Here is a 27,892-nt window from a genome sequence, read left to right on the forward strand (position 1 = left end):
GTATTTTAAATGTAAATTGAAGGGCAATAAGAATTGTAAACTGCAGTGCAATAGTATTCAGTTCCATGGTAGAAATCTATGGATACTTTGTAATAGGATCATAAGAGAATTGTGCAAGAAAATAGAGGCTATGCAGTATATTCATAATTCTGTCTTTGTTCTAGTAACATTGTATAAGATAAATGCCACCTTATATGGATTCCAGCTAATTGAGGGATAAACCCTTGATGCAATATTGTTTTTAGCCAATGAGGAGGATTTTGTTTTCAAAAGTAGAGGAGCGTGAGCACACTACAGGGCTAAACCGTCAGTCTGTAAACAAAAGTGGGGTAGAAAGGGAACGTGCTACAGTGCTTACAGACAGAATAAAAGGTTAAAATAGGAAAACCTCAAATATATAATGACCATTTAAAAGACAAAATATTCCACATACACAAAGTGGAACCTCCTTGTCCAAAAACCTGTCTCCTAATAAGAACTAGATAATAAATCAATATAAGTCTAGTATATACTGTAGTATTTTAATGTCTGTAAAAAGTCCACCGGACTATGATGTACAAATATGTAAGTGTACCTGCTAATGGCCTGTGGGCTATGTGCGTGCCAATGTATTGTGTCTTTACTTACCTTACTAGTACTCTACTGTGCTTACCAGCTGCAAACGGCTGCGTCCAGTAGGGAGCCCATCCAATGCTGTGTACGTCACAGCAGAGGATTTAAGTATGATGTATAGACGGCCCAACAGGAGGAGGCTTAGGGACTGGTCCCCATGACACCTGTGGTAGGCTTTTGATTAACTCCACACTGGGAGTAATTGTGTTAATACTTTAATCTCCCTCTGTCTTTCAGTAGCAGCTCTGAGGGGAAAATGGGCCTCACATCATTCTGAGAAAATCTCAATAAAGAATCCGAAACACCTCAATTTTTTGCATTCCTCCTGGAAGGCAAAAAGAGAAAGTACTCAGAGTATTGGGATTCTTTGCCTCCTACTAAAGGCCAGGACTTGAATTCTCAAGAGTAATGGCTCATGAACTCGCAACACCTTATGAAAGAAATGTTAATGCTATTGTTAGAAATTATAGTATTAAACAGTCAATTTGAGAATCCTTTGCAAATATAAAGCTTAACATTTTGCACTTTGAGATCTGCTAAAACAAAATATAGGGAGATCTTTACCTTTACAGTACCATTAAATAAAGTAGAACTGTATAATTAAAATGCATAATAAAAAGACAATTCAATAGCACTTATATATATATATATATATATATAAATATATGAAAAACAGAAGAGAGAATGTATAAGATGTACACATACTAAAGAATTACATAGGCTGCACTATAATGCCATCAAAAAATATTTAGAGGACCAGTAAATACAGTAGATTTGCATAATCAACATATGCATGATAAAAAAACAATGCAATAGCACTTGTAAAGTTTGGTCTATTCATGCTCCTTCTGTAACATGTGAGACCGTTTTTCACAGACACTGCTAGTTCATGTGTGCCATATACATAACATTGTGCTCACTCCCGTGGAGTTATTTATTAGTCAGCACCGATTGGCTCAAATGCAAGTCTGTCAAAAGAACTAAAATAAGGGGGCAGTCTGCAGAGGCTTAGATACAAGGTAATCACACAGGTAAAACGTGAATTAATATAACCTTGTTGGTTATGCAAAACTGGGTAATGTGCAATAAAGAGATTATCTTTTTAAACAATAACAAATCTGGAATAGACTGTCCCTTTAATTTACCTGCAAAGATTCTGTTGATGGCTCTTAACAGGCGAGTTGCTACAGCAAAGAACTGACTGTATAGAATTTGAATAAAACTTGCAGTCTTGGGTCCTTTATTTTCCAAGTGCCCAAATGACCCTGGTTTAAGAACTTTGCTCTATCCATCACAACCTTGAGCTTAGACCGTTTGTGGGTGGTTTTACAGCTAACACTGAGTTTATGTCTTGAACGCTAAAGCGATTTTGGGTTATGTATAAATAAAATATTTTTGATAGCAGCATAGTGCAGGAAGCCTGTGTCATTCTTTAGTGCACATTCTACACACACCCTTATCTGCTTATTCTCATTTATAGAATTTTGATGACTGCAAGCACATATTGTTAATATGGAGTTGAATGTGTGAAATACCAAAATAACATTTTTGAACAATATCTCAAAGGAGGTGTGTAAAAGGGATGGTATAATGGTTTAAATATAGATAGTCTACAGACAAAAAAAAGATCAGATAGGATAATAAACCAAGAATTTTGTAACAGTGAAAATTTTCAAACTTAATTTAATAAATCAGGATACTTTTAAACTCAGTGGTTTGAGCATTATCACTTACAGCATTGCTATTCCCCAATGTTTGCCAGCTCTCTCCCCTGCAGCCTGGAAACCAGACAATCCGATGAGGGATACTGTAGGAGTTATTGTCAGTGGACCGATGTATTGCAATAAAGCACCAGGGAGCCCAAGGAAACCAATTACCACTTCAATAAGTGATGACATTATGATTGCACCTTGTATCTAGAGAAGAATAAAATGAGAAATGTTATTAGGCATACAAACATCTAAGTATGGGAACAAAGACCAAATTTGTTCTTTATACCATGTGCAGGAAAAAGTCCTACCTTATAGGATACTAGCTATTGCTGATAGAAAAAGGGACATTCTGGAAGCCACTGTTGACTGCAGTAGGTGTGTGAGATTGCAAAAAACATAATTTTCTTATTAAATGATTTTTTTACAATCATTTCAGAATTCTGTGATAGTTGAAACTGTCATCTACTGACAGATCTCTCTCTCTCTCTCTCTCTCTCTCTCTCTCTCTCTCTCTCTCTCTCTCTCTCTCTCTCTCTCTCTCTCTATATATATATATATATATATATATATATATATATATATATATATATATAATGCACCGAAATGGAAATTCTGGACCGAAACCGAATCCGAAAATCCTGGATGCACTTGGCCGAAAACCGAAACTAATACCGAAAATGTATTTTTTCAAATTATTTTTTATTTAGGTTTTTTTGCATAATTAGAGCCAATAAAAAAATCCCACACTTTTATTGAAAGTAACACACTAAAATTGGACAAAAATATCTTAAAACAATAATATGCTACACAATAATTTTACCAAGAAAAAAAAAAACAGGCAAACAATAATGCCATTTTCGGCCAAAAATGTTTCTGTGACCAAAATTTTGGTGCATCCCTACTTAAAACAATTATAAATATCAATATACTGTATTATTCTTCATTTAGTTCTATGTAACAGAATCATATTTAACAGGTTTTTTTTTTTACTAATTATCCAAATAAAGTATAGTCCTAGAAAACTCATTATATGCAGAACAGTAAGTCAAGTAATAAACTTAAACAGCAGCTCTAGGCTAGCATCAAATTTGAAACATGCTACACAATAATTTTACCGAAAATAACAGGCTAAAAAACCGAAAACCGAAATAGCCAAAAATGCCATTTTCAGCCGAAACTTTCTGCGGCCGAAATTTCGGTGCATCCCTAATATATATATGTGTGTGTGTATTTTTATGGAATCAAATTGCTGTTATAAAGGCAAGCACGTGTGATTCTTTATCATTGTATATAAATTGTGACATACAAATACAAATCTAGATTTTCAAATACAATTTCTTTTTTGTGATGTCACAGCATTCACTTCAGTAGTTTGCCTGGAAAGTACCTGCTTGTTTGATTTCAATAAAATGAGGAGAAATAGCCGACATCCCAGCACATCAAAATCTTAGGTAAACTTTTTAACATTTATCAACAATACAACAAGGCTTAAACATGCCAGAAGTGATTATTCTCATTTGCATAATAGAACACTAGACTGATATATTGAATATTGATTTTGATGTTAGAACAACAGTTTTCAAGCAGCAGGAAAACTCATTGTAGCATGTGGTCTTTCAGAGTATGTTTTTTATGTTTTACCATACAACATGCTTCAAAAAGACCAAAGTGTTTATTCTGCCTTGTTTTATACAATGTACTAAGGAATGCTGATTTTGAGGATTTCATCACAGCTTTTCATCTACACATTTAAAAGCAAAAGAGCAGCTAGTTCCAGGGCAAACTATAATGCTGTGAAATCACAAGACCTTTATTAAAATGGGAACTAGAATTATTGTTCACAGTGGTTTGACACATACTGGAAGTGTAAATCCAAAAGAGAAGACTACTTCCAAAGTATGTAAAAAAAATAGTATTTCCAAAAAAATAAATAATTGTATTTGAAAAATTTGATTTGTATGTCACAATTTATATACGATAAAGAATCACATACGCTTGCTTTTTTGACAGCAATCTTATTCCATATATTTCACGGGTAGATAAACATAAATGTATGCTCTATTTCAGTTTAAATGGAGAGATTATAAAAATGCTAAATTCTCCAGTACTTTGGGCAAGCTTAATGTCCCGGTAGCGAAGAGGTTAACTATTTTATAGTACAAATTTAAAGTATTTAATGTCCCCTTAATATTCCCTTAAAGGGACACTGTACCCAAAAAAATTCTTTCAGGATTCAGATAGAGCATGCAATTTTAAGCAACTTTCTAATTTACTCCTATTATCAAATCTTCTTTATTCACTTGGTTTCTTTTTTTGAAATGCAAGAATGTAAGTTTAGATGCCGGCCCATTTTTGGTGAACAGCCTAGGTTGTCCTTGCTGATTGGTGGATAAATTCATCCACTAATCAAAAACTGCTGTCCAGAGTACTGAACCAAGAAAAAAAAGCTTAGATGCCTTCTTTTTCATATAAAGATAGCAAGAGAACAAAGAAAAATTGATAATAGGAGTAAATTAGAAAATTGCTTAAAATTGCATGCTCTATCTGAATCGCAAAAGAAAATTGTTGGGTACAGTGTCCCTTTAACTCCCCTTTGCAATGCTGGATTTTTAATTATTATATGTTCACAAAAATATGCAGAAGTGAAGAAAGGTCAGAGATCTAAAAGAAAGAAACATAAGAAATTTCCAAACATACTACTTGAAACAAGTGGCGGCTGTTAACCTGGTAGTAACTGTACCTCACGTATTCTTGGGTACCATATGTGTTCTGTGTGTAGCAGCTCTGTTGCATTAGTGATGGATAAATCTGCAAGTGAAACAACAATGCATGATAAGTAAAGAACCTTATTGCACTTAAAAAAAAATATCACTAAAGGAACAGAAAGGTAAAAAAATGAAATGTCCATTAGCAAAAATGCTTCTAGTAAAAGTTATTATTGGGTTTCTTTTTCAGTGGCATACGCACATATACTGTGTAAGGCCGTGCACTGGTATTTAAACACCATTCATGCTTAAATAGTCAGCCGTGGCTTGTAAGGCACAAAAATACACACCACCTCAAACTCTCTGAGCTTGAATACCAGGGCATGGTCCTCATAGCATATGTACGTAAGGCCACAGAAATACATTTTCATAAAAAAAACATTTCCCAGATATGAAACTGACAGTCTGCAAAAAGAAAATATACTGAAAACCTGAATCATGGCAAATAACAATTTATGTAAGAACTTACCTAATAAATTCATTTTTTTCATATTGGCAAGAGTCCATGAGCTAGTGACGTATGGGATATACAATCCTACCAGGAGGGGCAACGTTTCCCAAACCTCAAAATGCCTATAAATACACCCCTCACCACACCCACAATTCAGTTTAACGAATAGCCAAGAAGTGGGGTGATAAACAAAGGAGTAAAAAGCATTAACAAAGGAATTTGGAAATAATTGTGCTTTATACAAAAAAATCAAAACGACCATAAAAAGGGTGGGCCTCATGGACTCTTGCCAATATGAAAGAAATTAATTTATCAGGTAAGTTCTTACATAAATTATGTTATCTTTCATGTAATTGGCAAGAGTCCATGAGCTAGTGACGTATGGGATAGCAATACCCAAGATGTGGAACTCTAAGCAAGAGTCACTAGAGAGGGAGGGATAAAAATAAGAACAGCCATTTCTCGCTGAAATAATAATCCACAACTCAAAATATAAGTTAATTCTCATTAAATGAAAAGAAAAAAACTTAAAACATAAGCATAAGAATCAAACTGAAACAGCTGCCTGAAGAACGTTTCTACCAAAAACTGCTTCCGAAGAAGCGAAAACATCAAAACGGTAGAATTTAGTAAATGTATGCAAAGAAGACCAGGTTGCTGCTTTGCAAATCTGATCAACTGAAGCTTCATTCCTAAAAGCCCACGAAGTGGAGACTGATCTAGTAGAATGAGCTGTAATTCTATGAGACGGGACTTGACCCAACCCCAAATAAGCTGAATGAAACCAAAGCTTAACCACGAAGCCAAGGAAACGGCAGAAGCCCTCTGACCTTTCCTAGAATCAGAAAAGATAACAAATAGACTAGAAGTCTTCCTGAAATCTTTAGTAGCTTCAGCATAATATTTCAAAGCTCTTACCACATCCAAAGAATGGAAGGATTTCTCCAAAGAATTCTTAGGATTAGGACACAAGGAAGGGACAACAATTTCTCTATTAATGTTGTTAGAAATCACATCCTTAGGAAAGAATTTAAATAAAGTACGCAAAACCACCTTATCCTGATAAAAATTCAGAAAAAGAGATTCACAATAAAGAGTAGATAATTCAGAAACTCTTCTAGCAGAAGAGCTGGCCAAAAGGAACAACACTTTCTAAGAAAGTAGTTTAATATAAAAAAAATGCATAGGCTCAAATGGAGGAGCCTGTAAAGCCTTCAAAACCAAATAAAGACTCCAAGGAGGAGAGATTGATTTAATAACAGGCTTGATACAAACCAAAGCCTGTTAAAAACAGTGAATATCAGGAAGCTTAACAATCTTTCTGTGAAATAAGACAGAATGAGCAATGATTTGTCCATTCAAGGAACTTGCAGACAAAACCAAATCTAAACCGTCCTGAAGAAACTGTAAAATTCTAGGAATTCTGAAAGAATGCCAAGCGAATTTATGAGAAGAACACCATGAACAAAAAAGTCTTCCAAACTCGATAAAAAATCTTTCTAGAAACAGATTTACGAGCCTGTAACATAGTATTAATCACTGAGTCAGAGAAACTTCTATGACTAAGCACTAGGCGATCAATTCCCATATCTTCAAATTTAACGATTTGAAATTCTGATGGAAAAAAAGGACCTTGAGACAGAAGATTCGCGGACCAAAACCTGTGAGGCCATGCTGGAGCTACCAGCAATACAAATGACTGTTCCATGATGATTTTGGATATCACTCTTGGAAGAAGAACTAGAGGCGGGAAAAATAAGCAGGTTGGTAGCACCAAGGAAGTATCAACGCATCCACTGCTTCGGACTGAAGATACCTGGACAGGTACCTGGGAAGTTTCTTGTTTAGATGAGAACCATCAGATATATTTCTGGAAGACCCCACATCTGAACAATCTGAGAAAACATCTGGATGGAGAGACCACTCCCCCAGATGTAAAGTCTGATGGCTGAGATAATCCGCTTCTCAATTGTCTACACCTGGGATAAGTACCACAGAAATTAGACAAGAGCTTGATTCCGCCAAAGAAAGTATTTGAGATACTTCTAACATAGCTAGGGGACTGTGAGTCCCACCCTGATAATTGACATATGCCACAGCTGTGATATTGTCTGTCTGAAAACAAATGAACGGTTCTCTCTTCAACCGAGGCCAAGCCTGAAGAGCCCTGAAAATTGCACAGAGTTCCAAAATATTGATTGGTAATCTCGCCTCTTGATTCTCAAACCCCTTGTGCTGTCAGAGATCCCCAAACAGCTCCCCAACCTGAAAAGACTTGCATCTGTTGTGATTACAGTCCAGGATGGTGATCTAACCACCAAGTCAGAGATAGTCAAACATTGGGATTTAAGGATATTAATTGTAATATCCTTGTATAATCCCTGCACCATTGATTCAGCATACAAAGCTGGAGAGGTCTCATATAAAAACGAGCAAAGGGAATAGCGTCCGATACTGCAGTCATGAGACCTAAAAATTCCATGCACATAGCTACTGAAGGGAATAATAGAGACTGAAGGTTCTGACAAGCTGAAACCAATTTAAATTTTCTCTTGTCTGTTAGCGACAGAGTCATGGACACTGAATCTATCTGGAAACCTAAAAAGGTGACCCTTGTCTGAGGAATCAAGGAACTTTTTGGAAAATTGATCCTCCAACCATGTCTTTGAAGAAACAACAATAGTTGATTCGTGTGAGATTCTGCAGAACGTAAAGACTGAGTAAGTACCAAGATATCGTCCAAATAAGGAAACACTGCAACACCCCGCTCTCTGATAACAGAGAGTAGGACACCAAGAACCTTTAAAAAGATTCCTAGAGCTGTCGCTATGCCAAAAAGGAAGAGCAACAAATTGGTAATGCTTGTCTAAAAAAGAGAATCTGAGAAATTGAAAGCAATCTGGATGAATCAGAATATGAAGATATGTATCCTGTAAGTCTATTGTAGGCATATAATGCCCTTGCTGAACAAAAAAAACAATTTATGTAAGAACTTAACTGATAAATTAATTTCTTTCATATTGGCAAGAGTCCATGAGCTAGTGACGTATGGGATATACAATCCTACCAGGAGGGGCAAAGTTTCCCAAACCTCAAAATGCCTATAAACACACCCCTCACCACACCCACAATTCAGTTTAAAGAATAGCCAAGCAGTGGGGTGATAAAGAAAGGAGTAGAAAGCATCAACAAAAGAAATTTGGAAATAATTGTGCTTAATACAAAAAATCATAACCACCATAAAAAGGGTGGGCCTCATGAACTCTTGCCAATATGAAAGAAATTAATTTATCAGGCAAGTTCTTACATAAATTATGTTTTCTTTCATGTAATTGGCAAGAGTCCATGAGCTAGTGACGTATGGGATAGCAATACCCAAGATGTGGAACTCCACGCAAGAGTCACTAGAGAGGGAGGGATTAAAAAAAAACAGCCATATTCCGCTGAAAAAATTAATCCACAACCCAAAAAAATAAGTTTATTCTCGTAAAAGAAAGAAAAAAACTTAAATCAAAAGCAGAAGAATCAAACTGAAACAGCTGCCTGAAGAACTTTTCTACCAAAAACTGCTTCTGAAGAAGCAAATACATCAAAACGGTAGAATTTAGTAAATGTATGCGAAGTTGCCGCTTTGCAAATCTGATCAACTGAAGCTTCATTCTTAAAAGCCCACGAAGTGGAGATCTAGTAGAATGAGCTGTAATTCTCTGAGGCGAGGCCTGACCTGACTCCAAATAAGCTTGATGAATCAAAAGTTTTAACCAAGAAGCCAAGGAAATAGAAGCCTTCTGACCTTTCCTAGGACCAGAAAATATAACAAATAGACTAGAAGTCTTCCTGAAATCTTTAGTAGCTTCCACATAATATTTCAAAGCTCTTACCACATCCAACGAATGTAAGGATCTTTCCAAAGAATTCATAGGATTAGGACAAAAGGAAGGGACAACAATTTCTCTACTAATGTTCTTAGAATTCACAACCTTAGGTAAAAATTGAAAAGAAGTCCGCAAAACTGCCTTATACTGATGAAAAATCAGAAAAGGAGACTCACAAGAAAGAGCAGGTAGCTCAGAAACTCTTCTAGCAGAAGAGATAGCCAAAAGGAACAACACTTTCCAAGAAAGTAGTTTAATGTCCAAAGAATGCATAGGCTCAAATGGAGGACCCTGTAAAGCCTTCAAAACCAAATTAAGACTCCAAGGAGGAGAAATTGATTTAATGGCAGGCTTGATACAAACCAAAGCCTGTTAAAAACAGTGAATATCAGGAAGTATAGCAATCTTTCTGTGAAATAAAACAGAAAGAGCAGAGATTTGTCCCTTCAAGGAACTTGCAGACAAAACCTTATCCAAACCATCCTGAAGAAACTGTAAAATTCTAGGAATTCTAAAAGAATCCCAAGAGAATTTATTAGAAGAACACCATGAAATGTAAGTCTTCCAAACTCTATAATAAATCTTTCTAGAGACAGATTTAAGAGCTTGTAACATAGTATTAATCACTGAGTCAGAGAAACCTCTATGACTTAGAACTAAGTGTTCAATTTCCATACCTTCAAATTTCATAATTTGAGATCCTGATGGAAAAACGGACCTTGAGACAGCAGGTCCGGCCTTAACGGAAGTGGCCAAGGTTGGCAACTGGACATCCGAACCAGATCTGCATACCAAAACCTGTGTGGCCATGCTGGAGCTACCAGAAACACAAACGATTGTTCCATGAAGATTTTGAAGATCACTCTTGGAAAAAGAACTAGAGGCAGGAAAATGTAAGCAGAATGATAACACCAAGTTAGTGTCAGCACATCCACTGCTTCCGCCTGAACATCCCTGGACCTGGACAGGTATCTGGGAAGTTTCTTGTTTAGATGAGAGGCCATGAAATCTCTCTCTGGAAGACCCCACATCTGAACAATCTGAGAAAACACATCTGGATGGAGAGACCACTCCCCTGGATGTAAAGTCTGACGGCTGAGATAATCCGCCTCCCAATTGTCTACACCTGGGATATGCACCGCAGAGATTAGACAGGAGCTGGATTCCGCCCAAGCAAGTATCCAAGATACTTCTTTCATAGCTTGGGTACTGTGAGTCCCACCCTGATGATTGACATATGCCACTGTTGTGATATTGTCTGTCTGAAAACAAATGAACGGTTCTCTCTTTAACATAGGCCAAAACTGAAGAGCTCTGAGAATTGCACGGAGTTATAAAATATTTATTGGTAATCTCGCCTCTTGAGATTTCCAAACCCCTTGTGCTGTCAGAGATCCCCAAACAGCTCCCCAACCTGAAAGACTTGCATCTGTTGTGATCACAGAAGCCCCTTGAACTGAACAATGGCGATCTATCCACCACGTCAGAGAATGTCGAACAACATAATTTATGTAAGAACTTACCTGATAAATTCATTTCTTTCATATTAGCAAGAGTCCATGAGCTAGTGACGTATGGGATATACATTCCTACCAGGAGGGGCAAAGTTTCCCAAACCTCAAAATGCCTATAAATACACCCCTCACCACACCCACAATTCAGTTTAACGAATAGCCAAGAAGTGGGGTGATAAAAAAGTGCGAAAGCATATAAAATAAGGAATTGGAATAATTGTGCTTTATACAAAATCATAACCACCACAAAAAAAGGGCGGGCCTCATGGACTCTTGCTAATATGAAAGAAATGAATTTATCAGGTAAGTTCTTACATAAATTATGTTTTCTTTCATGTAATTAGCAAGAGTCCATGAGCTAGTGACGTATGGGATAATGACTACCCAAGATGTGGATCTTTCCACACAAGAGTCACTAGAGAGGGAGGGATAAAATAAAGACAGCCAATTCCTGCTGAAAATAATCCACACCCAAAATAAAGTTTAACGAAAAACAGAAGCAGAAGATTCAAACTGAAACCGCTGCCTGAAGTACTTTTCTACCAAAAACTGCTTCAGAAGAAGAAAATACATCAAAATGGTAGAATTTAGTAAAAGTATGCAAAGAGGACCAAGTTGCTGCTTTGCAGATCTGGTCAACCGAAGCTTCATTCCTAAACGCCCAGGAAGTAGATACTGACCTAGTAGAATGAGCTGTAATTCTCTGAGGCGGAATTTTACCCGACTCAACATAGGCAAGATGAATTAAAGATTTCAACCAAGATGCCAAAGAAATGGCAGAAGCTTTCTGGCCTTTCCTAGAACCGGAAAAGATAACAAATAGACTAGAAGTCTTACGGAAAGATTTCGTAGCTTCAACATAATATTTCAAAGCTCTAACAACATCCAAAGAATGCAACGATTTCTCCTTAGAATTCTTAGGATTAGGACATAATGAAGGAACCACAATTTCTCTACTAATGTTGTTGGAATTCACAACTTTAGGTAAAAATTCAAAAGAAGTTCGCAACACCGCCTTATCCTGATGAAAAATCAGAAAAGGAGACTCACAAGAAAGAGCAGATAATTCAGAAACTCTTCTAGCAGAAGAGATGGCCAAAAGGAACAAAACTTTCCAAGAAAGTAATTTAATGTCCAATGAATGCATAGGTTCAAACGGAGGAGCTTGAAGAGCTCCCAGAACCAAATTCAAACTCCAAGGAGGAGAAATTGACTTAATGACAGGTTTTATACGAACCAAAGCTTGTACAAAACAATGAATATCAGGAAGAATAGCAATCTTTCTGTGAAAAAGAACAGAAAGAGCAGAGATTTGTCCTTTCAAAGAACTTGCGGACAAACCCTTATCTAAACCATCCTGAAGAAACTGTAAAATTCTCGGTATTCTAAAAGAATGCCAAGAAAAATGATGAGAAAGACACCAAGAAATATAAGTCTTCCAGACTCTATAATATATCTCTCGAGATACAGATTTACGAGCCTGTAACATAGTATTAATCACGGAGTCAGAGAAACCTCTTTGACCAAGAATCAAGCGTTCAATCTCCATACCTTTAAATTTAAGGATTTCAGATCCTGATGGAAAAAAGGGCCTTGTGACAGAAGGTCTGGTCTTAACGGAAGAGTCCACGGTTGGCAAGAGGCCATCCGGACAAGATCCGCATACCAAAACCTGTGAGGCCATGCCGGAGCTACCAGCAGAACAAACGAACATTCCTTCAGAATCTTGGAGATTACTCTTGGAAGAAGAACTAGAGGCGGAAAGATATAGGCAGGATGATACTTCCAAGGAAGTGATAATGCATCCACTGTCTCCGCCTGAGGATCCCGGGATCTGGACAGATACCTGGGAAGTTTCTTGTTTAGATGGGACGCCATCAGATCTATTTCTGGAAGTTCCCACATTTGAACAATCTGAAGAAATACCTCTGGGTGAAGAGACCATTCGCCCGGATGCAACGTTTGGCGACTGAGATAATCCGCTTCCCAATTGTCTACACCTGGGATATGAACCGCAGAGATTAGACAGGAGCTGGATTCCGCCCAAACCAAAATTCGAGATACTTCTTTCATAGCCAGAGGACTGTGAGTCCCTCCTTGATGATTGATGTATGCCACAGTTGTGACATTGTCTGTCTGAAAACAAATGAACGATTCTCTCTTCAGAAGAGGCCAAAACTGAAGAGCTCTGAAAATTGCACGGAGTTCCAAAATATTGATCGGTAATCTCACCTCCTGAGATTCCCAAACTCCTTGTGCCGTCAGAGATCCCCACACAGCTCCCCAACCTGTGAGACTTGCATCTGTTGAAATTACAGTCCAGGTCGGAAGCACAAAAGAAGCCCCCTGAATTAAACGATGGTGATCTGTCCACCATGTTAGAGAGTGTCGAACAATCGGTTTTAAAGATATTAATTGAGATATCTTCGTGTAATCCTTGCACCATTGCTTCAGCATACAGAGCTGAAGAGGTCGCATGTGAAAACGAGCAAAGGGGATCGCGTCCGATGCAGCAGTCATAAGACCTAGAATTTCCATGCATAAGGCTACCGAAGGGAATGATTGTGACTGAAGGTTTCGACAAGCTGTAATCAACTTTAGACGTCTCTTGTCTGTTAAAGACAGAGTCATGGACACTGAATCCATCTGGAAACCCAGAAAGGTTACCCTTGTCTGAGGAATCAAAGAACTTTTTGGTAAATTGATCCTCCAACCATGATCTTGAAGAAACAACACAAGTTGATTCGTATGAGATTCTGCTAAATGTAAAGACTGAGCAAGTACCAAGATATCGTCCAAATAAGGAAATACCACAATAACATAATTTATGTAAGAACTTACCTGATAAATTCATTTCTTTCATATTAACAAGAGTCCATGAGCTAGTGACGTATGGGATATACATTCCTACCAGGAGGGGCAAAGTTTCCCAAACCTTAAAATGCCTATAAATACACCCCTCACCACACCCACAAATCAGTTTAACGAATAGCCAAGAAGTGGGGTGATAAGAAAAAGTGCGAAGCATATAAAATAAGGAATTGGAATAATTGTGCTTTATACAAAAAAATCATAACCACCACAAAAAAGGGTGGGCCTCATGGACTCTTGTTAATATGAAAGAAATGAATTTATCAGGTAAGTTCTTACATAAATTATGTTTTCTTTCATGTAATTAACAAGAGTCCATGAGCTAGTGACGTATGGGATAATGACTACCCAAGATGTGGATCTTTCCACACAAGAGTCACTAGAGAGGGAGGGATAAAATAAAGACAGCCAATTCCTGCTGAAAATAATCCACACCCAAAATAAAGTTTAACAAAAAACATAAGCAGAAGATTCAAACTGAAACCGCTGCCTGAAGAACTTTTCTACCAAAAACTGCTTCAGAAGAAGAAAATACATCAAAATGGTAGAATTTAGTAAAAGTATGCAAAGAAGACCAAGTTGCTGCTTTGCAGATCTGGTCAACCGAAGCTTCATTCCTAAACGCCCAGGAAGTAGATACTGACCTAGTAGAATGAGCTGTAATTCTTTGAGGCGGAGTTTTACCCGACTCAACATAGGCAAGATGAATTAAAGATTTCAACCAAGATGCCAAAGAAATGGCAGAAGCTTTCTGGCCTTTCCTAGAACCGGAAAAGATAACAAATAGACTAGAAGTCTTACGGAAAGATTTCGTAGCTTCAACATAATATTTCAAAGCTCTAACAACATCCAAAGAATGCAATTTTTTCTCCTTAGAATTCTTAGGATTAGGACATAATGAAGGAACCACAATTTCTCTACTAATGTTGTTGGAATTCACAACTTTAGGTAAAAATTCAAAAGAAGTTCGCAACACCGCCTTATCCTGATGAAAAATCAGAAAAGGAGACTCACACGAAAGAGCAGATAATTCAGAAACTCTTCTAGCAGAAGAGATGGCCAAAAGGAACAAAACTTTCCAAGAAAGTAATTTAATGTCCAATGAATGCATAGGTTCAAACGGAGGAGCTTGAAGAGCTCCCAGAACCAAATTCAAACTCCAAGGAGGAGAAATTGACTTAATGACAGGTTTTATACGAACCAAAGCTTGTACAAAACAATGAATATCAGGAAGAATAGCAATCTTTCTGTGAAAAAGAACAGAAAGAGCGGAGATTTGTCCTTTCAAAGAACTTGCGGACAAACCCTTATCTAAACCATCCTGAAGAAACTGTAAAATTCTCGGTATTCTAAAAGAATGCCAAGAAAAATGATGAGAAAGACACCAAGAAATATAAGTCTTCCAGACTCTATAATATATCTCTCGAGATACAGATTTACGAGCCTGTAACATAGTATTAATCACGGAGTCAGAGAAACCTCTTTGACCAAGAATCAAGCGTTCAATCTCCATACCTTTAAATTTAAGGATTTCAGATCCTGATGGAAAAAAGGACCTTGCGACAGAAGGTCTGGTCTTAACGGAAGAGTCCATGGTTGGCAAGATGCCATCCGGACAAGATCCGCATACCAAAACCTGTGAGGCCATGCCGGAGCTATTAGCAGGACAAACGAGCATTCCTTCAGAATCTTGGAGATTACTCTTGGAAGAAGAACTAGAGGCGGAAAGATATAGGCAGGATGATACTTCCAAGGAAGTGATAATGCATCCACTGCCTCCGCCTGAGGATCCCGGGATCTGGACAGATACCTGGGAAGTTTCTTGTTTAGCTGAGAGGCCATCAGATCTATCTCTGGGAGCCCCCACATTTGAACAATCTGAAGAAATACCTCTGGGTGAAGAGACCATTCGCCCGGATGCAACGTTTGGCGACTGAGATAATCCGCTTCCCAATTGTCTACACCTGGGATATGAACCGCAGAGATTAGACAGGAGCTGGATTCCGCCCAAACCAAAATTCGAGATACTTCTTTCATAGCCAGAGGACTGTGAGTTCCTCCTTGATGATTGATGTATGCCACAGTTGTGACATTGTCTATCTGAAAACAAATGAACGATTCTCTCTTCAGAAGAGGCCAAAACTGAAGAGCTCTGAAAATTGCACGGAGTTCCAAGATATTGATCGGTAATCTCACCTCCTGAGATTCCCAAACTCCTTGTGCTGTCAGAGATCCCCACACAGCTCCCCAACCTGTGAGACTTGCATCTGTTGAAATTACAGTCCAGGTCGGAAGAACAAAAGAAGCCCCCTGAATTAAACGAAGGTGATCTGTCCACCACGTTAGAGAGTGTCGAACAATCGGTTTTAAAGATATTAACTGATATATCTTCGTGTAATCCCTGCACCATTGGTTCAGCATACAGAGCTGAAGAGGTCGCATGTGAAAACGAGCAAAGGGGATCGCGTCCGATGCAGCAGTCATAAGACCTAGAATTTCCATGCATAAGGCTACCGAAGGGAATGATTGTGACTGAAGGTTTCGACAAGCTGTAATCAATTTTAGACGTCTCTTGTCTGTTAAAGACAGAGTCATGGACACTGAATCTATCTGGAAACCCAGAAAGGTTACCCTTGTTTGAGGAATCAAAGAACTTTTTGGTAAATTGATCCTCCAACCATGATCTTGAAGAAACAACACAAGTCGATTCGTATGAGACTCTGCTAAATGTAAAGACGGAGCAAGTACCAAGATATCGTCCAAATAAGGAAATACCACAATACCCTGTTCTCTGATTACAGACAGAAGGGCACCGAGAATCTTTGTGAAAATTCTTGGAGCTGTAGCAAGGCCAAACGGTAGAGCCACAAATTGGTAATGCTTGTCTAGAAAAGAGAATCTCAGGAACTGATAATGATCTGGATGAATCGGAATATGCAGATATGCATCCTGTAAATCTATTGTGGACATATAATTCCCTCGCTGAACAAAAGGCAATATAGTCCTTACAGTTACCATCTTGAACGTTGGTATCCTTACATAACGATTCAATAATTTTAGATCCAGAACTGGTCTGAAGGAATTCTCCTTCTTTGGTACAATGAAGAGATTTGAATAAAACCCCATCCCCTGTTCCGGAACTGGAACTGACATAATTACTCCAGCCAACTCTAGATCTGAAACACAATTCAGAAATGCTTGAGCTTTCACTGGATTTACTGGGACATGGGAAAGAAAAAATCTCATTGCAGGAGGTCTCATCTTGAAACCAATTCTGTACCCTTCTGAAACAATGTTCTGAATCCAAAGATTGTGAACAGATTTGATCCAAATTTCTTTGAAAAAACGTAACCTGCCCCCTACCAGCTGAACTGGAATGAGGGCCGTACCTTCATGTGAACTTAGAAGCAGGCTTTGCCTTTCTAGCAGGCTTGGATTTATTCCAGACTGGAGATGGTTTCCAAACTGAAACTGCTCCTGAGGACGAAGGATCAGGCTTTTGTTCTTTGTTGAAACGAAAGGAACGAAAACGATTGTTAGCCCTGTTTTTACCTTTAGACTTTTTATCCTGTGGTAAAAAAGTTCCTTTCCCACCAGTAACAGTTGAAATAATAGAATCCAACTGAGAACCAAATAATTTGTTTCCCTGGAAAGAAATGGAAAGTAGAGTTGATTTAGAAGCCATATCAGCATTCCAAGTCTTAAGCCATAAAGCTCTTCTGGCTAAGATAGCCAGAGACATAAATCTAACATCAACTCTAATAAAAAATGGCATCACAGATGAAATTATTAGCATGCTGGAGAAGATTAATAATATCATGAGAATCACGATTTGTTACTTGTTGCGCTAGAGTTTCCAACCAAAAAGTTGAAGCTGCAGCAACATCAGCCAATGATATAGCAGGTCTAAGAAGATTACCTGAACATAGATAAGCTTTTCTTAGAAAAGATTCAATTTTTCTATCTAAAGGATCCTTAAACGAGGTACCATCTGACGTAGGAATGGTAGTACGTTTAGCAAGGGTAGAAATAGCCCCATCAACTTTAGGGATTTTGTCCCAAAATTCTAACCTGTCAGGCGGAACAGGATATAATTGCTTAAAACGTTTAGAAGGAGTAAATGAATTACCCAATTTATCCCATTCCTTAGCAATTACTGCAGAAATAGCATTAGGAACAGGAAAGACTTCTGGAATAACCGCAGGAGCTTTAAAAACCTTATCCAAACGCATAGAATTAGTATCAAGAGGACTAGAATCCTCTATTTCTAAAGCAATTAGTACTTCTTTAAGTAAAGAGCGAATAAATTCCATCTTAAATAAATATGAAGATTTATCAGCATCAATCTCTGAGACAGAATCCTCTGAACCAGAAGAGTCCAAAGAATCAGAATGATGGTGTTCATTTAAAAATTCATCTGTAGAGAGAGAAGATTTAAAAGACTTTTTACGTTTACTAGAAGGAGAAATAACAGACAAAGCCTTCTTTATGGATTCAGAAACAAAATCTCTTATGTTATCAGGAACATTCTGCACCTTAGATGTTGAGGGAACTGCAACAGGCAATGGTACATCACTAAAGGAAATATTATCTGCTTTAACAAGTTTGTCATGACAATTATTACAAACAACAGCTGGAGGAATAGCTACCAAAAGTTTACAGCAGATACACTTAGCTTTGGTAGATCCAGCAGGCAGTGGTTTTCCTGTAGTATCTTCTGGCTCAGATGCAACGTGAGACATCTTGCAATATGTAAGAGAAAAAACAACATATAAAGCAAAATAGATCAAATTCCTTATAAGACAGTTTCAGGAATGGGAAAAAAATGCCAAACATCAAGCTTCTAGCAACCAGAAGCAAATGAAAATGAGACTGAAATAATGTGGAGACAAAAGCGACGCCCATATTTTTTGGCGCCAAATAAGACGCCCACATTATTTGGCGCCTAAATGCTTTTGGCGCCAAAAATGACGCCACATCCGGAACGCCGACATTTTTGGCGCAAAATAACGTCAAAAAATGACGCAACTTCCGGCGACACGTATGACGCCGGAAACGGAAAAGAATTTTTGCGCCAAAAAAATCCGCGCCAAAAATGACGCAATAAAATGAAGCATTTTCAGCCCCCGCGAGCCTAACAGCCCACAGGGAAAAAAGTCAAATTTTTGAGGTAAGACAAAATATGATAATTTAAAGCATAATCCCAAATATGAAACTGACTGTCTGGAAATAAGGAAAGTTGAACATTCTGAGTCAAGGCAAATAAATGTTTGAATACATATATTTAGAACTTTATAAATAAAGTGCCCAACCATAGCTTAGAGTGTCACAGAAAATAAGACTTACTTACCCCAGGACACTCATCTACATGTTTGTAGAAAGCCAAACCAGTACTGAAACGAGAATCAGTAGAGGAAATGGTAAATATAAGAGTATATCGTCGATCTGAAAAGGGAGGTAAGAGATGAATCTCTACGACCGATAACAGAGAACCTTATGAAATAGACCCCGTAGAAGGAGATCACTGCATTCAATAGGCAATACTCTCCTCACATCCCTCTGACATTCACTGCACGCTGAGAGGAAAACCGGGCTCCAACTTGCTGCGGAGCGCATATCAACGTAGAATCTAGCACAAACTTACTTCACCACCTCCCTTGGAGGCAAAGTTTGTAAAACTGATTTGTGGGTGTGGTGAGGGGTGTATTTATAGGCATTTTAAGGTTTGGGAAACTTTGCCCCTCCTGGTAGGAATGTATATCCCATACGTCACTAGCTCATGGACTCTTGTTAATTACATGAAAGAAACCCTGTTCTCTGATTACAGACAGCAGGGCACCGAGAACCTTTGTAAAAATTCTTGGAGCTGTAGCTAGGCCAAACGGCAGAGCCACAAATTGGTAATGCTTGTCCAGAAACGAGAATCTCAGGAACTGATAATGATCTGGATGAATCGGAATATGCAGATATGCATCCTGTAAATCTATCGTGGACATATAATTCCCTTGCTGAACAAAAGGTAAGATAGTCCTTACAGTTACCATCTTGAACGTTGGTATCCTTACATAACGATTCAATATTTTTAGATCCAGAACTGGTCTGAAAGAATTCTCCTTCTTTGGTACAATGAAGAGATTTGAATAAAACCCCATCCCCTGTTCCGGAACTGGAACTGGCATAATTACTCCAGTCAACTCTAGATCTGAAACACATTTCAGAAATGCTTGAGCTTTTACTGGATTTACTGGGACACGGGAAAGAAAAAATCTCTTTGCAGGAGGTCTCAACTTGAAACCAATTCTGTACCCTTCTGAAACAATGCTCTGAATCCAAAGATTGTGAACAGAATTGATCCAAATTTCCTTGAAAAAACGTAACCTGCCCCCTACCAGCTGAGCTGGAATGAGGGCCGCACCTTCATGTGGACTTAGAAGCAGGCTTTGCCTTTCTAGCTGGCTTGGATTTATTCCAGACTGGAGATGGTCTCCAAACGGAAACTGCTCCTGAGGATGAAGGATCAGGCTTTTGTTCTTTGTTGAAACGAAAGGAACGAAAACGATTATTAGCCCTGTTTTTACCTTTAGATTTTTTATCCTGTGGTAAAAAAGTTCCTTTCCCACCAGTAACAGTTGAAATAATGGAATCCAACTGAGAACCAAATAATTTGTTACCCTGGAAAGAAATGGAAAGTAAAGTTGATTTAGAAGCCATATCAGCATTCCAAGTTTTAAGCCATAAAGCTCTTCTAGCTAAAATAGCTAGAGACATAAACCTGACATCAACTCTGATAATATCAAAAATGGCATCACAGATAAAATTATTAGCATGCTGAAGAAGAAGAATAATATCATGAGAATCACGATGTGTTACTTGTTGCGCTAAAGTTTCCAACCAAAAAGTTGAAGCTGCAGCAACATCAGCCAAAGATATAGCAGGTCTAAGAAGATTACCTGAACACAGATAAGCTTTTCTTAGAAAGGACTCAATTTTCCTATCTAGAGGATCCTTAAACGAAGTACCATCTGACGTAGGAATAGTAGTACGTTTAGCAAGGGTAGAAATAGCCCCATCAACTTTAGGGATCTTGTCCCAAAATTCTAATCTGTCAGACGGCACAGGATATAATTGCTTAAAACGTTTAGAAGGAGTAAATGAATTACCCAAATTATCCCATTCTTTGGAAATTACTGCAGAAATAGCATTAGGAACAGGAAAAACTTCTGGAATAACCACAGGAGCTTTAAATACCTTATCTAAACGTTTAGAATTAGTATCAAGAGGACCAGAATCCTCTATTTCTAAAGCAATTAGAACTTCTTTAAGTAAAGAACGAATAAATTCCATTTTAAATAAATATGAAGATTTATCAGCATCAACCTCAGAGACAGAATCCTCTGAACCAGAGGAGTCATCAGAATCAGAATGATGATGTTCATTTAAAAATTCATCTGTAGGGAGAGAAGTTTTAAAAGATTTTTTACGTTTACTAGAAGGAGAAATAACAGACATAGCCTTCTTTATGGATTCAGAAACAAAATCTCTTATATTATCAGGAACATTCTGCACCTTAGATGTTGAGGGAACTGCAACAGGCAATGGTACTTTACTAAAGGAAATATTATCTGCTTTAACAAGTTTGTCATGACAATCAATACAAACAACAGCTGGAGAAATAGCTACCAAAAGTTTACAGCAGATACACTTAGCTTTGGTAGATTCAGCACTTGACAGCGATTTTCCTGTAGTATCTTCTGGCTCAGATGCAACGTGAGACATCTTGCAATATGTAAGAGAAAAAACAACATATAAAGCAAAATTGATCAAATTCCTTAAATGACAGTTTCAGGAATGGGAAAGAATGCCAAAGAACAAGCTTCTAGCAACCAGAAGCAATAAAAAATGAGACTTAAATAATGTGGAGACAAAAGTGACGCCCATATTTTTTCGCGCCAAATAAGACGCCCACATTATTTGGCGCCTAAATGCTTTTTGGCGCCAAAAATGACGCCACATCCGGAACGCCGACATTTTTGGCGCGAAATAACGTCAAAGAATGTCGCAACTTCCGGCGACACGTATGACGCCGGAAACGGAAATAGAATTTTTGCGCCAAAAAAGTCCGCGCCAAGAATGACGCAATAAAATGAAGCATTTTCAGCCCCCGCGAGCCTAACAGCCCACAGGGAAAAAGTCAAATTTTAAGGTAAGAAAAAATGGTCAAATCAAAATGCATTATCCCAAATATGAAACTGACTGTCTGAAAATAAGGAAAGTTGAACATTCTGAGTCAAGGCAAATAAATGTTTGAATACATATATTTAGAACTTTATAAACAAAGTGCCCAACCATAGCTTGGAGTGTCACAGAAAATAAGACTTACTTACCCCAGGACACTCATCTACATATAGCAGATAGCCAAACCAGTACTGAAACGAGAATCAGCAGAGGTAATGGTATATATAAGAGTATATCGTCGATCTGAAAAGGGAGGTAAGAGATGAATCTCTACGACCGATAACAGAGAACCTATGAAATAGACCCCTTAGAAGGAGATCACTGCATTCAAATAGGCAATACTCTCCTCACATCCCTCTGACATTCACTGCACGCTGAGAGGAAAACCGGGCTCCAACTTGCTGCGGAGCGCATATCAACGTAGAATCTAGCACAAACTTACTTCACCACCTCCATCGGAGGCAAAGTTTGTAAAACTGAATTGTGGGTGTGGTGAGGGGTGTATTTATAGGCATTTTGAGGTTTGGGAAACTTTGCCCCTCCTGGTAGGAATGTATATCCCATACGTCACTAGCTCATGGACTCTTGCTAATTACATGAAATAAATTGGGATTTAAGGATATTAATTGTGATATCTTTGTATAATCCCTGCACCATTGGTTCAGCATACAAAGCTGTAGAGATCTCATGTGAAAACGAGCAAAAGGGATCGCGTCTGATGCTGCAGTCATGAGACCTAAAACTTCCATGCACATAGCCACTGAAGGGAATAATTGAGACTGAAGGTGTCGGCAGGCTGCAACCAATTTTAAACGTCTCTTGTCTGTTAGAGACAGAGTCATGGACACTGAATCTATCTGGAAGCCTAAAAAGGTGACCCTTGCCTGAGGAATCAAGAAACTTTTTGGTAAATTGATCCTCCAACCATGTTTCTGAAGAAACAACACTAGTTGATTTGTGTGAGATTCTGCAGAACGTAAAGACTGAGCTAGTACCAAGATATCGCCCAAATAAGGAAACCTTGCGATACCTTGTTCTCTGATTACAGAGAGTAGGACACCTAGAACCTTTGAAAAGATTCTTAGAGCTATTGCTAGGCCAAACGGAAGAGCAGCAAATTGGTAATGCTGGGCTAGAAAAGAGAATCTCAGGAACTGATAATGATCTGGATGAATCGGAATATGAAGGTATGCATCCTGCAAGTCTATTGTGGACATATAATGTCCTTGCTGAACAAAAGGCAGAATAGTCCTTATAGTCACCATCTTGAAAGTTGGTATGATTCAAAATTTTCAGATCCAGAACTGGTCTGAATAAATTTTCCTTCTTTGGGACAATGAATAGATTTGAATAAAACCCCAAACCTTGTTCCTGAAAAGGAACTGGCATGATTACCCCTGAAGACTCCAGGTCTGAAACACACTTCAGGAAAGCCTGAGCTTTTACTAGATTTGCTGGGATACGTGAGAGAGAAAATCTCCTCACAGGAGGTCTTACTCTGAATCCTATTCGATACCCTTGAGAGACAATGCTCTGAATCCATTGATTTTGGACAGAATTTATCCAAATATCCTTGAAAAACCTTAATCTGCCCCCTACCAGCTGAGGGCCGCACCTTCATGCAGATTTAGGGGCTGACTTTGGTTTCTTATTTGGCTTGGATTTATTCCAATTTGAGGAAGGCTTCAAATTGGAAACAGATTCCTTGGGGGAAGGATTGGGTTTTTGTTCCTTATTTTGATGAAAGGAACGAAAACGGTTAGAAGCCTTAGATTTACCCTTAGGTTTTTAATCCTGAGGCAGAAAAACTCCCTTCCCCCAGTAACAGTTGAAATAATAAAATCCAACTGAGAACCAAATAAATTATTACCTTGGAAAGAAAGAGATAGTAATCTAGATTTAGATGTCATATCAGCATTCCAAGATTTAAGCCACAAAGCTCCTCTAGTTAAAATAGCTAAAGACATGGATCTAACATCAATTTTGATAATATCAAAAATGGCATCACAAATAAAATGATTAGCATATTGCAGTAAGCGAATAATGCTAGATATGTCAGAATCCAATTCTTGTTGCGCTAAATTCTCCAACCAAAAAGTTGATGCAGCCACAACATCAGCCAAAGAAATTGCAGGTCTGAGAAGTTGATAGGCTTTCCTTAGATAAGATTCAAGCTTCCTATCTAAAGGATCCTTAAAGGAAGTACTATCTTCCATAGGAATAGTAGTATGTTTAGCAAGAGTAGAAATAGCTCCATCAACTTTGGGGATTTTTCCCCAAAACTCTATAGAATTTGCTGGTAAAGGATACAATTTTTTAAACCTTGAAGAAGGAATAAAAGAAGTACCTGGCTTATTCCATTCCTTAAAAATCATATCAGAAATAGGAAAACTACAGGAGGTTTAAAAACAGCATTTAAACGTTTATCAGACTGAACGTCAAGAGGACTGGTTACCTCAATAGCCAAAGTAATTAACACTTCTTTTAAAAAAGAACGCATATACTCTATTTTAAATAAATAAGTATATTTGTCAATGTCAATGTCTGAGGAAGGATCTTCTGTATCAGATAGATCCTCATCAGCGGAGGATAAATTATTATGTTGTTGGTCATTTGAAATTTCATCAACTGAATGAGAAGTTTTAAAAGACCTTTTATGTTTATAAGAAGGTGGAAATGCAGACAAAGTCTTCTGGATAGAATCAGAAAGAAATATATCATGTACATTAGAAGTTGAAGGAACTGCAATTGGCAATGTACTATTACTGATGGACACACTATCTGCATGTAAAAGTTTGTCACGACAACTATTACAAATGCCATTCGGAGAAAAAATTTCCACAATCTTACAACAAATGCACTTAGCTTTGGTAGAACCGATGTCAGGCAGCAAAGTTCCAGCAGATACTTCTGAGGCAGGATCAGAATGAGACATCTTGCAAAATGTATAAGAAAAAACAACATATAAAGCAAAATTATCAATTTCCTTATATGACAGTTTCAGGAATGGGAAAAAAATGCAAATAGCATAGCCCTCTGATAGAGAAAAAAGGCAAGAGGCAAACATCAATGGGGTATTAAAATAATGAAAAAATAACCGGAAATGACACACTCGCGTCACTAATGACGCAACCGTGTGTAAAGGTTTTGCGTCAACTATGACGCCGGAAATGACAACGTTGTGTCATAAGACTTATTCTTCGCGCCAAAAAAATATGACGCAATAGTCTAGCATTTGGCGCACCCGCGGGCTAATACCACCCGCAATTTGTAAGAAAGTAGTCAATTGGAAGAAAAAAAAACTAAACCCCAGGTAAGAAAAAAAAAAATTCTTAAAAATGTTTAATTTTCACAAATATGAAACTGACAGTCTGCAGAAGGAAATACATGAACCTGACTCATGGCAAATATAAGTACAATACATATAATTAGAACTATATAAATGCATAAAGTGCCAAATCATAGCTGGGGTGCCTTAAGTAATAAAAAACATACTTACCAAAAGACACCCATCCACATATAGCAGATAGCCAAACCAGTACTGAAACAGTTATCAGTAGAAGTAATGGTAAATTGAGAGTATATCGTCGATCTGAAAAGGGAAGTAGGAGATGAATCTCTACGACCGATAACAGAGAACCTATGAAATAGACCCCCGTTAGGGAAATCATTGTATTCATAAGTGATACTCCCTTCACGTCCCTCTGACATTCGCTGTACTCTGAGAGGAATCGGGCTTCAACAATGCTGAGAAGCGCATATCAACGTAGAAATCTTAGCACAAACTTACTTCACCACCTCCATAGGAGGCAAAGTTTGTAAAACTGAATTGTGGGTGTGGTGAGGGGTGTATTTATAGGTATTTTGAGGTTTGGGAAACTTTGCCCCTCCTGGTAGGATTGTATATCCCATACGTCACTAGCTCATGGAATTACATGAAAGAAAGCAGAATAGACATTATAGTCACGATTTTGAAAGTTGGTACTCTTACATATCGATTCAAAAAATTTTAGATCCAAAACTGGTCTGAATTAAATTACTTTCTTTGGGACAATGAATAGATTTGAATAAAACCCCAGACCCTGTTCCTGAAACGGAAATGGCATGATTACCCCAGATAACTCCAGGTCTGAAACACACTTCAGGAAAGCCTGAGCCTTTACTGGGTTTACTGGAATGTGTGAGAGAAAAAATCTTCTCACAGGCGGTCTTACTCTGAATCCTATTCTGTACTCCTGAGAGACAATATTCTGAATCCAATGATTTTGGACCGAATTGAGCCAAACATTTTAGAAATAATCTTAATCTGCCCCCTACCAGCTGAGCTGGAATAAGAGTCGCACCTACATGCGTACTTAGGGGCTGGCTTTGATCTCTTAAATGGCTTGGATTTATTCCAATTTGAAGAAAGCTTCTAATTGGAAACTTTTTCCTTGGGGAAGAATTAGGTTTCTGTTCCTTATTTAAGAACGAAAACGGTTAGAAGCTTTAAATTTACCCTTAGATCTTATCTTGAGGCAAAAAAACTCCCTCCCCACCCCCCCCCCCAGTGACAGTTGAAATTATTGAATCCAACTGTGAACCAAATAATGTAATACCTTGGAAGGAAAGAAATAGCAATCTGGACTTAAGTCATATCAGCATTCCAAGATTCAAGCCACAAAGCTCTTCTAGGTAAAATAGCCAATATCATTTTATATTACCATCTCAATGTGTTTAATGTCCCTTTAACAACTTAGAGGGGAAAACATATTTTACATAACAAATACAGACAAAGGTAGGAGACATTGTAATAAAGTACAAAGGTACAAGAGAAAGCAAACATAAAAAGCAGATTAGTTTTGGATCTGATTCCTTCAATATGCTTTTCACAAACACAGATTTCCCACACACTTGCCATTTGGAGACTGACTGGTAATTCCAGCAATAACTACAAACAACCAACTTCGGATAATGATTATTTAATCCAGCTGAGTTTTTTGTTTTTAAATGTGACGACATCACTGATGGAAAATTCCATGTATCCACAAAATTATTAAAAGCAGGAATTCTGCATGAGAATTCTGCATTGAAGTCCACGCTCTCTGACCCTTTTGCTTAACAAAAAGTTACTCTATCAACAATGACACAGAAACTAAACACCTTTTAAATACTGCAAACCAACAAATTTTATCTACTGGAAAGGTTCAAAAGCACACAGCTTTATTAAAGGAACAGTCTATTTGAAAATGTACAATTGTTTAAAAAGACAGACAATCCCTTTTTTACCCAATTCACTAGCTTTGCATAACCAACATTGTTATACTAATACACTTTTTACCTCTGTGGTTACTTTGTATCTAAGCCAATCATTGCCGACTCATAAATACCTCCACGGGAGTGAGCACAATGTTATCTTGTGAAAACTGTCAAAATGCACTAAGATAAGAGGCGGCCATCAACAGCTTAGAAATCAGTTCCGAACCTACCTAGGATTAGCTTTCAACAAAGAATATTTTAAGAAAACAAAGAAAATTTGATGATAAAAGTAAGCTGGAAAGTTGTTTAAAAATGCATGCCTTATCTGCTCACCAGCACTCAGACAGCTGCACAGCTTTCAGTGACTCAGGCAGTTAACCAGAGATCAGCCTGGGTTCAAAGCCCAAAGAGAAAATTATTACAAATTTTGTTAAAGCTGCCTTAAAAATATGTCAATTTTTTAACTGCTTGTTGGCTGTAGCAGGAAAATCCTCTGCTTTCAAAAGCAATTAAAACCTCCTATAATAGAAAAGCCAGATAAGGATCACCTTCCAACCCTTGCATGTATCGGTGTTTAACTGCTGAAGGCATTTCATTAATGGCAGAGTGGATATTTTCC

The 27,892-nt window shown here is 37.8% G+C and overlaps 1 protein-coding gene across 3 annotated transcripts in view; it reads right to left on the reverse strand.

Moving 5' to 3' along the window:
• The window catches only part of SLC23A2 (solute carrier family 23 member 2), a 363,505-nt gene that overhangs the window by 33,747 nt on the left and 301,866 nt on the right, over positions 1–27,892 (reverse strand). For all 3 annotated transcript variants that reach the window (XM_053718194.1, XM_053718196.1, XM_053718195.1), the window contains 2 exons: positions 5,065–5,132; positions 2,347–2,528 (listed from right to left, as the gene is read on the reverse strand). In XM_053718194.1, coding sequence (XP_053574169.1) covers positions 2,347–2,528; positions 5,065–5,132 — 250 coding nt within the window. The remainder of the gene's footprint in view (positions 1–2,346; positions 2,529–5,064; positions 5,133–27,892) is intronic.

This window comes from Bombina bombina, chromosome 6 (genome assembly GCF_027579735.1).
Source record: "Bombina bombina isolate aBomBom1 chromosome 6, aBomBom1.pri, whole genome shotgun sequence".
NCBI lineage: Eukaryota > Metazoa > Chordata > Amphibia > Anura > Bombinatoridae > Bombina > Bombina bombina.